Genomic DNA, 12,060 nt, shown 5'->3' on the forward strand with positions numbered 1-12,060 from the left:
CTGACAGAAACCCACGCACTCCCACATGGAGACATGCACACCACAGTGGTGAGCACACACAAGCACACAGACCCCCATACTCACACACAACTTCATACCTGCACCCTAGACACACCACCCAAGCACACACAACACGAGTGTGCACAGACCACACAACACTCACACCAGTGCGCACACACACACACCCTACCCCTCATGCACACTTACACTCAACAATCAAGCACCCCCAATTGTCTGTGCATACACTCAGTACAAGTACCCAGACACTCACATGTGCACATATTCAAACATGCACACGTTCACACGCATATGCAAAACACCCAGACAGGCCCACAGCCATCTACTCAGCTGTCCACATACCAGCCCAGACAGATGACACACACCTGTGCTGTTATCCCAAGCTCGGCAGGAGTGCTCACTACCCCCCACATTGGCACACATGCTATACACCCCAAACAGGTGCCTTCCTACACTCACACGCACCCCCAGGACAAGCGTGCAGCCAGTCCCCCCGCCCCGGGAGGCACTCACAGCAGTTTGAGGATCTCCACATAGCAGCCGAGCGTGCGGTCAGCCTGGGGGCCCAGCTCGATGCTCATGGTGCTGCAGGCGGGACTGACCATGAGGCAGTCGATCAGGTTGGGTTCGCTATCATTGCCTGCGCTGGCTGTCAGCGCCGGCGTGCCAGTGCTGGTGCGTTCCACTTCCACGTGGATCTCGCTCGAGGTCACAACCGCCGACTTGAGGCGTGCCTCAGACAGCGTGGCTCCCTGAGACACCAGGTCCGGGCTGGGGTGCAGAAGACGCAGAGGTAAGGTGGGCTTCCGGTCACAGGGCTGCTGGCAGCCGTTCCGGATCTCCTTCAGGCTGGGGGAGTTGTCTCGGCTGCAGGGAGAAATGGGAGTGGGCATGAGTCAGCGAAGAGGCCCTTACGATGCCCCTGGCACTGGGCTAACTGCCTCCCAAATCCCCACAACAGCCACCAGTGCCTGGTCTATTTCCGTAAGACCAAGCAGGAAACTGAGGCTCGGTCTGGGGGTGGGGGCTGTTGTTAAATGCCATTGAGTTGATTCCGACCCATAGCGACCCCGTATAGGGTTTCCGAGGAGCAGCCTGTGACCCAGCACATAGCAGATGCTCAGTAAACATGTGGTGGGTGAACAAGCGTGTGTTAGTACCGACGCTTCACCGGCCAAGACGCCCTCACAACATACAAGGACTCCCACAATTTCCTGTCTAGATGCTTTAGACGTCTGGCTGCCACCCCAGGTTGATGCTGCGCTTTGCTTCTGGGCCCTAAAGCTCAGGTTCCCCTAGACCTGGGAAGCTACTTCCAGGGGATTCCCAAACCCAGCATTCCTGGGCCCTGGGGTCTTCAGGTCCCTCCTGTGCTCAGCATCCCCACCCCACCAGTCACCTGATTGTTAATCATCTGGGGATTGAGAAAAGGGTCCTGTGGCATCATTAATGACTGCTTTGGGAATTGCTGGGTTACACAAATTCTGTCTCAATGTGGAGGGACTTGTAAGGGCCTTGAGCCTGGCTAAAAGGCCTCCTTCTCGTGCAGGCTCCTACTCAGAAAACAGCCCTGTGTTCTGTGTCTTTAGTGCAGGTTCTAACATAGCAGGGCCGTTTACATGGACCACCTCAGGCGCTGTTGTCCTGGGACTCTGCGACACCATAAACCCTTCCTGGCTTTCTTTGGAAGGGGTGTTCCAGGTGTGCTGGGACTGGGAGTTGAAACCAGGTTCCCCAACACCCTGACTTCTCAGAGCACCTGAGAACCTGTTCAGGACCCCTCCTCCAGGAAGTCTTGCGGGATTTCTTCTTACCACTGTCCCCTCCTTCCTGAGCTCCCAGCGCTATACAACTCTGGCCTCATACCCACCTTCCCTGAGGCCCTGCTAGGCAGACCAAAGCCCACAGCAATTCCACCAGAGTCTCTGGGTGGAGTGCCCATGGGTGTCAAAGCTGAAGGCCTGCACTAAAGACACAGAACACCAGGGCTGCCCCCTCCCTCCCTGGGTCTTAAAGGTTCCTGCAGCCAGCAGTGCCTGGTGCGCAGGAGGCCTGGCTTTATCCAGCACATCTGATGGTTAGGTTGGGCGGCGCCCACCAAGGGTGTTTAATAAACAAACACACTTGAAACTCTGCTGCAGCATGTGGGGGGGCTGAGGTCCGCAGGGTGTGGGTGGTCCAAGCGGGAGGGAGGCCTGAGTATCTGGAAGGGCTCAGACCTGGTTTCCTCCCAAAGTGCTCAGCGCTCCCCTCCCTTTGTTTGCCTCTCCTGGACTCTCCGAGCGGGTTTTCAAGGCTGTTTGGCTCTGATGGGTGATTTTCCAGAGAGCCATGCTAACCTGGGTCAAGCTGTCTGTTCTCGTGTATGTGAGTACATCTTGTACCACTGGGGGCAGGGCCTTCATAGGGCATCACAGGCCTGAATCATGTGGGCCTGGATGGAGCTGAGCTCGAGGCCCCGGGGACAACTTCCAGGAAGAGCTCAAAAGCACTGGACACGCATGTGAGCTGGGGGGCTCGAACTCTCCCCCTCCCAGGCCTCCATCCTGGGCACCTCTTCAGAGAGCTGTTCCCCAGCCCCTCAGTCCTCCAGCAGAATTTAAAATCAAAACCAAAGGAAACTTCAGGACACGAAATTCCCATGTTATCGCTCCTATACTTAAAACTGGTTCACACCCAAAGACAAAGTCCAGGAGGCAGGAAGCGGTAGGCAAGAAGGATAGACGGAAACATGGAACCCAGGGAGGAAGGGGGTCAAGGGTTGTTACAGTGAGGGGGTGACAGTCAATGACACAAAACAAAATGTGTAGGAATTGTCTGCTGGGAAACTGACTTGCTCTGTAAACCCACACAACAATCAAAAGTTCAAAGATAAAAGAAACACCACGCATTCTCACACCAAAACCAAACCAACAACAACAACAAAAACCCATTCACAACTTGCCAGCACTCTTAGAATAAAAATTTCGAGCCTTCAACAGAGGAGTCCATGGTTGGCACAAAGTGTTAAAGCGCTCAGCTGCTAACCAAAAGGTTGGAGGTTCAAATCCACCCAGAGGCAGCTGGAGATCTGCTACTGAAAATTCAGCCACTGAAAACTCTACAGAGCACAGCACTACTGTGACACAGTGGGTGGACATGCCGGTCAGTGGCCCACCACCCTGCTACGCAGATGGATGGGTACACCACTGGAGCGAGTCAGAAATGAAGAGTCCCAGGTTCCACCCAGGCCTGAATCTGACCCTGCCTTGTAGCAGGACCCCAGGTGAGTCCTCGGTCTAAGTAGGTCAGCTCTGTCTCCTCACTCTGCCCACAAACCAAACTCATTACCATGACTGGATTCTGACTCACAGACACCCTACAGGGCAGAGTGGAATTCTCCTGGGGGGTGAGGGTGGGGGTGGGAGTGTGTCCAAGGCTGGGCATCTCTAAGGAAGCATACAGCCTCAGCTTTCTCCTGAGGAGAAGCTGGTGGGTTTGAACCACAGACTTTTCAGTTTTAACAGTTCAACGATTAACCCACTGCGCCACCACGGCTCCTCCTCTCTGCCCAGTCACATTCCGTTCCTTCCAGTCCTTCCCCTGCAGTGGACTCAACCTTCAGCGTGTCAGACAGCCACCATGAAGTTTGTTAAGAATGCAGATTCCTTGGCCCCGCCTGAAATGCTGCGTGTTAAGAAAAGGCCTAGGAGGTTCTGAGCTGTTACAGTAGGTGGTGACCAGAGGCAGAGCCACCTGTTGGCCTGGGCCACCCCCTTCCTGGCTCCAGCGTGCTAACAGTCAGTCTCCATTTAATATCCTTTCCCGGGGGACCTTCCTAGCCCCCTAGAACTGGGATTCTCAACTCTGGCCACATGATGGGTCCTAACGGAATGCTGGCTGTTCAAGGATGTGGCTAGCAGTCTGCTTCCCCACAGACTGACAACCACAGGGCTGATGTATGCTTTGCTCTGGTATTCTTATTTTCCAAAGCCTTCCCAAACAACAACAAAACCCCCGCCAAGCCTGTTGCCGTCGAGTGGATTCTAAGTCACAGTGATGCTCTGGGACAGTCTGAGTGGAGCTGCTCTGTGGAGTCTCTCCTTAGCTGGGATTGGACTGGAAGGTCATTCTTCTGCAGCACTGCTAGCTGGCTGCGAACTGCCAACCTATAGGCTAGTTGTTGTTGTTGTTGTGTGCCGTTAAGTCGGTTCCGACCCATAGCGACCCTGTACAGGGTTTCCGAGGGTGTAAATCTTTACGGGAGTAGAAAGCCTCATCTTTCTCCCGCGGAGCGGCTGGTAGTTTCGAACTGCTGACCTTAAGGTTCGCAGCCTGATTCGTAACCACTACGCTACCAGAGCTCCTGCTAGTAGTCCAGTGCAAACTGTCTGCACTACTTTAAATGTCTCCACCCCCATAAAGCACAAGCCCTGTGATGGCCAGGGCTAGACGGCTGGCTGACTTTGGCACCGTCAGGCCCCAGCCCCGAGAGCCCCGCGATGCAGGAGAGGAGGGACAAGGACCGGCTATCATGCTCCTGTGCTCTGGACCTCTCCGGGTGGCAGATCCTGGACAGGGCCTGGAGTGGAGGCTGGGAGAGCTCTCCAGTCTCTCTGGCCTGCTTCCTGCCCTCAGTCCAGGGGGCTGCCGGGGTCATTTCCTGCTTCCTCTCTGTCTCTGCCTGTCTCAGCTCAGGTGTCCATGGAGCAGGCCCAGGGAGGCTCCAAGAGAAGTCAGGGGGAGGAGGATGGTGTCTGCTCTGCCTGCTCCCAGGAGCCACAGGGCAGTCTGCAATGGACATGCGGGTAATAGACAGCAGGACTCGAGGGCAGCCTTGGATGGTTGCACAGGTCGTGCACTGCCGGACACCAGTGGTGCTGGGTACACTGAGGTCCCCTTAGAATCACGCAGTGGACCATAGGCACGCAGGACAGCCACTGCAGACATGGTCATCCCTGCCCACCAGATCCCTTCCAAGGACCCCTGCAGTCCCTAACAGCATCCTGCATTGCTCTACACCCCAGGAACAGCCCTCAATGGGAAGAAGTAGAAGCCCAGGCACCTGCTTACCAACACACCCATAGCCAGCTGTCCTCTCCTGAGTCTCCCTCCCTGCTTCCCAGGAGCTCCTCCTGGTCCTAGCCTCACTTTCAGGGGTTCCTGTTGTCAGAGCATGTCTGCCCGTGTACCTGAACGTGCACTCCCACTGGTGGAGTATAAGCCCCAGGCGGGCAGGTGATTTGTGCTAGGGTTGTTTGCTTCCAGCATCTGAAGCAGTGCTGGGCACATAGCAGGCATTCAGCACACAGAGGCAAACCGTGGGCAGGACAGCATAGAGGGGTGTATGACTACACACATGTACACACACACACACACTCGCACATGCCTACACATTCAACCGCATGCACACAAAGCTCAGCCTTAAGACTTGGGGTGTCTCTGTATGGGGTCCCTCTGGCTGCAGCTACTGACCTGTTGATGAACTCTTCATAGCAGGAGTAGATGGCCGCCAGGCACACGGCCACCAGGTTGGGCAGGACCCGGGGATGGGGGCAGTGCCCCGTGGGACCATGCATGCTGGAAGAGAGTGAAGAGAGGGTAAGAAGGCTGTGGGGCCCAGTCGACAGCCAGGCTGCCCTGCCCTGCCAGCAGGAGTAAAGCTCTAGGTACCTTGTTCAAACCCAGGTACTTAACTCTCACTAGCCTCAGTTTCCTTAGCTGTGAAAAGGGGACAGAGCAAGGATCAAATTTCTGAATTCATGGGATGAGCTTAGCATACTGTGACCATAAGTTCTGGGGCACTCGAGTTGGTTCTAGAATAATTATCCATAACACTCCTTTACTCTCAACCGTGTACCAGTTGGTGAAGGGGGAGAGAAAGGAATAGCTAGAAATATCACCATAGAAAGCCTGTATGTCCATCTTCTGCCTATAACTCACTGGAATACCTAAAATGGGGCTACAACATGCCCAGTGAAGGAGGCTTCCTGCGGAGCCTCTGCATTACGTTAAGACTATAGGTGGAATCTGAGCAGCATCCAGAATCTTCAGAGGTGGGAGCCCCCTTCTTGGGGGTTGGGGGATGCCCTGGGATCCTCTCATCAGACACATCTGGCTACTTGAAGAGAGGCCTTGATGCGCTGGAATTCAGCTGCAGAAGTACTACCTCAAGGTGACCACTCTCACACCTACAGAGATTTTTCCTGAAGAGACACTTCAAAGCATGCTAGTGGTCCGGGGCACCTGGCAGGATGTGCTGTTTGGGACTGAACATTGTCAGTGCCAGGTGAGGGTAAGGAGGAAGCAGGTGGCAGCGGGCTGGTTTAAACAGCTCAGTTTGACAGCTAACACGTGCTGTGCTCATGTGCTGAACATGGCTTTGCTCATTGGATTCTAACGCTGACTAAGGGGGTGCACTACAATTCTTATTTTACAGATGAGGAACTAAGGCAAAGAGTGCTAATTAAAAGAAACAGCGAAAACCAACAACAAAAATACCCTACCAGAAAAAAATACTGGGGAGGTGGCTATTCAAGTCACTCCAGACAAAGGACCTGGGGAAGCAGTGACCTCATCGAGAACTGTCAGGGGGCACAGCTCCAGGGGTTCCTTACCTACTATCCCATTTCACCTCTTAGATAGCTGAGGGATCTGAGGACCAGAGAGGGGCAGTGGCGGGCTCAATGCCACACAGCAAGTGGTGGTCTCAGACCAGAGGAGACACTGACCCTGCCCCCAGGGAACACTGCCAGCAGATTGGGGAGGGGGGTGCCCACCTCTGAATGAACTTCTTCACCACTTCCATCCCCGCGTTGAGCTCGTTCAAGGCAAGGATGTACTCCTGAGTAAACAGTCTCAGTCTCGGGCACTTCCCAAAGTCCTGCGGAGAGAGGAGAGGGCACGGGCTGGGGTCACGCTGCGCTGACGCTGCCTAGGAGGCTGCGGTGGAAGGCAGCGTGGAGACATCACCATCTTCCTCTTTCTAGATGGACGCACTTTTCACTAGAAAACCTTGGCCCCGTCAAACCCTCTTCCAGGGAGCTGTGCAGACATGCTGAGAAACAGGCCCCTAGGGAACCCAGAAATGCTTCCTGCACCCAGTGGAGCGTTCCAGGCACAGCGATTTTGTTTAAAGAGACTGCTGAGTCCACATGCATCATGGCCATGGCCCAGCTCGCCAGAAAGGCAACTGAAGGATACATGGTGGTCTCCAGGCTCACCCCTCCCCTCCCCCCAGAACCTCACCCTCTGTGGAGGAGCCTCAGAATGCTTGTCTATGAAGGACAGACAGTGAAGCCCTTCCTTCCACCAAGCAGCTGACTGATCTTTGGTCTAGGAACTCTGAGATTCTTCCTCTCGGGACTTCTGTGTGCCCAGCAGGTGATGGGGCAATGCTATGTCTGCAGAACAGGAAGGCTGAATTCAAGGCCACCAGGGGGTGCAGCGTACGGTGGCCCACTTCCCCAAGTCTAGCATAGTGGTTACGAATTGGGCTGCAAACCTTAAGGCCAGCAGTTTGAAACTACCAGCCGCTCCGCGGGAGAAAGATGAGGCATTCTGCTCCTGTAAAGATTTACAGCTTCGGAAACCCTATACAGGGTCGCTATGGGTCGGAACTGACTCAAAGGCACTTAACAACAACACAAGGCGTCCCCTTACTGAGGGGCTCTGCATCTGGGTGAGGAGGGCTCATGATAACCAGCACCCCACTAAGCAGATGGATGGAGGCAAACTCGGCACACTCATTATAACAAGTGGCCCAATCCCTACTCCCTGAAGCTGGGAGCCCAGCGGATTCCTAAGAATTAGGGAGGATTTGCACAGGGGGCAAATCCCAACAACTGCCCTGACTTCTGCTTCGTTGCTAGGATTATATGAGATCATGTCTCCTCTGCCCAGCACAGGTGTAATCACTACCCGACCGGCCTGCCCGGCCTTTGTCTGTCTGCAGCTGGGTCCCTATGGAGCTCACAGCTTATAATTAGGAGACGCCAGGAACAGAGGAGTCAGGATGGTTCACAGTATCCCTGGATGCCCAGAGCACTTAGGGGCTCTGTCCTAAGGCTGTTCGGATTTTGTTTTGTATTACCCAGATAACACTCCTGGCCCATAAAGTAACCAAACACAGTTGTACCGTGAGTTACTACACTTCGCTCTGCTGCATGTTGCAGATACTGAGTTTTGGTTTTAAATGGCAGGTTTGTGGCACACCTTCATGGTGCAAGTCTGCCGGCACCATTTTTCCATTAGCATGTGCTTACTTGATGTCTTTGTGTCCCCCCCACTTTCGGGCATCTCACATATTTCTGGTCTAGTGTGAGCGCCTCTTCTACAGGCATTGGGAAACCGAACAATGCACGTGACTAGCCTGATTGTGATCCTTGCTCCTAGGTCTGGACCCAAACATACAGCTTCTCCGAGCTATGCCTGGGTAAGCTGTGGGAGCTGTCTGAATTCTGACTTGTTTCCTTTAAAGTCAAATATCCCAAAACGGCCCTTATAAATAGCTTAATGATAATGATGCTACATTCTAAAAGGTTTATGGGCCTTGGGCTAAGTGTGCTTGGGGGTGTGGGTTCTGCAGCAGCCAGTGTGATGGGGACAAGGACAAAGTCCTTGAAGGGGAAACCTGCCCTCTGGACTCAGCAAGGGTGTGGCTCAGACCAAGGCCACACCCACAAGTGATTTTAAAGTTCACAAGCACAGAGCTCCCTCCCAGCCCACCAAAATGCAAAAGGCCCTTTCAGGAGACTGTAAAAGTTCATACGAAGATAGAAACGAAAAAGAAGCCATCCCAAATCAAGAGGGGTATTGGCAGCAAACAACAGCTTAGTTAAAGCTGTGGCAGTTTAGGGCAGTGAGTGGTACAACAAAGTTTCACTTCTGTACCCACATGGGTCAGTGGGCTGCCTGGGATGCTGTATTGAGAAACATTCTGGAGCTGCCCCTGACTTCTGCAGAATGAGTGCTGAAATCGATTAATGATGTCTGCCATGGGCGAAGCAGTCCTCAGTGGCAGGCACGGAGCCTCAGCCCACCTCCCTGGTTGAGGAGGTCGGGCGTGGGGGCTGGAGAAACTCACCATGTTATGCTTGAGGATTCTCTGGACCACAGGGGTGAACACTTCAATGACCACCATGGATCGGGGCCGCTCTCTGCAGTGCTGGGGAGAGAGGAGGGCGTGGTCAGCATGGGGCTGGGGAGGGCTTGGCTGTGATCACTGGGCTTGTGACCATTCTGACCAGGGCAGTGACCCTGCAATGGGCGCCTGGGGGGCCTACTGATGCACACCTTTTCCAAGGAGGGGTACACAGGGACGGGAGTTTTTGTTTTCATCATCAACTCTGGGATTGCACACGCTGGTAGACAAGTATCTGTGCTGATGAGATCCTTATACAGCATCACAAAATAACTGCAGAATTGAGACTCACAACACACAATGTGATAAAGAACTCTCTCTCAAAAACTGGGCAGGAGAATACCAGGGGTTTAGGGTTTGGAGGAAGTGCCTGGGTGTGTAAACACTGCGTAGCTTGCCTGTTAACCAAAAGGTTGAAGGTTATAATCCACCCAGAGGTGCATCAGAAGAAAGGTCTGGCAACCCACTTCCACCAAAGCATCCATGGAAGACCCTGGGGAGCATAGTTCTCCTCTGATACACATGGGGCACCAGGAGTGCAACTGATCGGTCTTGCTTTTCTTTTAGGTGTCGAGACAAGAATCTCCAAAATTCTGTTTCTCCGTTTGTTAAAGAAGCCCTAGTGGAACAGTGGTTAAAGCGCTCAGCTGCTAACCAAAGGGTCAGCAGTTCAAACATACCAGCTATCTGGCAGGAGAAAGTTGGGGCAGTCAGCGTCTGTGAAAATGTCCAGGAAACCCTATGGGGCAGTTCTACTCTGTCCCATGAGCTGGAATTGCCTCGACCACAGTGCGTTTGTTTTCGTTTTGTTGGTGGCTTGGTTTTCCACTGTGTGCTCTGATAGTCTGGCACTTGCTCGCAGGACAAGCCTGACTCTTCAGGGTATTTTATTTTGCCAACCTGGAGCTTTTGAAACACTGGCACTGAAGGCCTTTAGGTAGAGCAGATAGGCCTGCACAAACTCATTCCTGCCCAGCCCTCAGGAACTGAATTTCTACCCCGGGATGAGGAGAACGGGTTGGGATATAAAAATCCGGGCTCTCCTGGGAATCCCGATATAAATACATTTTCCTCAGATCTTGGGGCCGCCAGCCTTTAGGCCTGATGGGAAAGGCCACCCTGAGCATCCAGAGAGCTGGCTGAGCATGGACACAGTGGCCCTTCCTTCCCTCAGATTCTCCTCTGGGCAGGCTGACTGTGGCTTTGGACCCTCCACCAGAGGGAAAACAACTGGAAGGGGGCTGGGCCCTCCTGCCATCAGGTCTCCTCCACCCCACTGTTCTGCAACTGGCCTGCCAGGCATCCTCAGAGCCAGCCTGGATGGGGAAGGTTGAGAGAGAAAGACCCCGTCCACTGACAGCTCCACTTGCTGCCTTACTGGTGTGAGGTGTGGGGCTGTGGAAGGAGGCAGGGTCCCGTGCTCATGTGCCCACACACGGGAGTACCAAGGACTAGTGACATGAACCAGCAGGAAGAGTAGGACACAAGGGCTGGACAAGGTTGTCCACCTTTCCAGAGACACACAGTGAAGAACACACGAGGTGTGACCCCAGGCCGTGAGGTGCGTTCCTGGAAATGATGCGCCCTGAGTGTGACGTATGAAGCCCCCCTGTAGGGTCACCTGGTACTCCCTGACTACCTTCCCCTGGCCACCCTCACTGGGGCCAGCACACGAAGTCTCAGGGACCACTGACCAGCACCCAGCAGAACTGCTGGACTGTCTCCAAGCTGGGGGGAAAGGTGGCCATGCCTCTAAGTCCCACTGGCTGAACTCTGCGTCTGACATCTCAGCATCTGGCACAGGGGACTGCACCTAGCCTGCCTTCGCCTAGGTCCTTGGCCCTGCCCTTTCTGAAACATCATACCTTGCAGAAGAATTCACAGAGATCTGGTGGTGGATGGTTGTTTTCCAGCAAAGGAGCAATGGCCTGAAAAACAGCGAACAGTCAGCGGGAGCCTGAGTTGGCACACTGCCACCCTGTCACCGGTAGGTCTGGGTCCCTCAACAAGTGGGAGATCATGGCTCCATGGAGAAGCCCATAAAATCTCTTGACTGCCCATCCCAATACATTAGGGGCTTTGTGCCCCCCTGACGCCCACCCGTAGTCTCCACAGATCAACAAGCTCTGAGAGAACAGCATGACCAGGAGAGCCAGGTGACAGCTGCTCAGCTATAGAGTGGACAAGCTGACGTCTCCAAGTCACGGTGCCTCAGTCTCAGCGCTGCGGACATTTGGGGTCTGATCATTCTTCATGGTGGGAGGCTGTCCAGTGCATTAGGAGCCCTGGTGGCTCAGGGGTTGAAGTGCTCCGTGGCTGACAGGTAAGTGGTTTGAACCACCAGCTGCTCTGCTGGAGAAAGCTGTGACTCTCGACTTCTGTAAAGATCTGCGCCTTGGGAACCTTACGGAGCCAGTTCCACTCTTGTCCTACAGGGTCACTCTGGGTCAGAATCGACCCGATGACAGTGAGTCTCATGCACTGTAGGACTTTAGCAGCAGTTCTGAGTTTGAATTACTGGGGGCCAGTAGCAGCCTCACTTGGCTCCCAAAGATGGGACACGCAAAAATGTCTCCAGACACTGCCAAATGGCCTCTGGGAGCTCATGTTGGAGGAAAGGCCAGTCCTCAGGAGAGGCGAGCTGCTGGTGGTTAATGCCTTCGTGAAGTCTACTTTTCTCCCTCTGGCCACATGGGGCACAGGCCTGGGAAACAGGAGTCCCAGGACAGCTGTGCTGTATGACCTCGGGTGGACAAAATGGGAGAGACCAGAGCCACTTGTTACTAAACACAGGAACTGTTAGCCACGTGTCACAATTTCAGCTTTCACCAAAGTGACAGGAATCTTTTGAAGTGAAATAAAATCTAAAATTCAGATGCTCTGTTGTACTGAACACATTACAAAGTCAACCTTCCCATGGG

At 53.9% G+C, this 12,060-nt stretch overlaps 1 protein-coding gene across 1 annotated transcript in view; it reads right to left on the reverse strand.

The window, feature by feature from the left end:
* Positions 1–12,060, reverse strand: part of CMIP (c-Maf inducing protein) — a 218,159-nt gene that overhangs the window by 17,424 nt on the left and 188,675 nt on the right. Inside the window, exons 6-10 of the mRNA XM_006860139.1 lie at positions 11,005–11,067; positions 9,083–9,163; positions 6,777–6,880; positions 5,473–5,577; positions 532–885 (exon numbers count right to left, since the gene is read on the reverse strand). Coding sequence (XP_006860201.1) covers positions 532–885; positions 5,473–5,577; positions 6,777–6,880; positions 9,083–9,163; positions 11,005–11,067 — 707 coding nt within the window. The remainder of the gene's footprint in view (positions 1–531; positions 886–5,472; positions 5,578–6,776; positions 6,881–9,082; positions 9,164–11,004; positions 11,068–12,060) is intronic.

This window comes from Chrysochloris asiatica, unplaced genomic scaffold, assembly GCF_000296735.1.
Source record: "Chrysochloris asiatica unplaced genomic scaffold, ChrAsi1.0 scaffold00037, whole genome shotgun sequence".
Lineage (NCBI taxonomy): Eukaryota > Metazoa > Chordata > Mammalia > Afrosoricida > Chrysochloridae > Chrysochloris > Chrysochloris asiatica.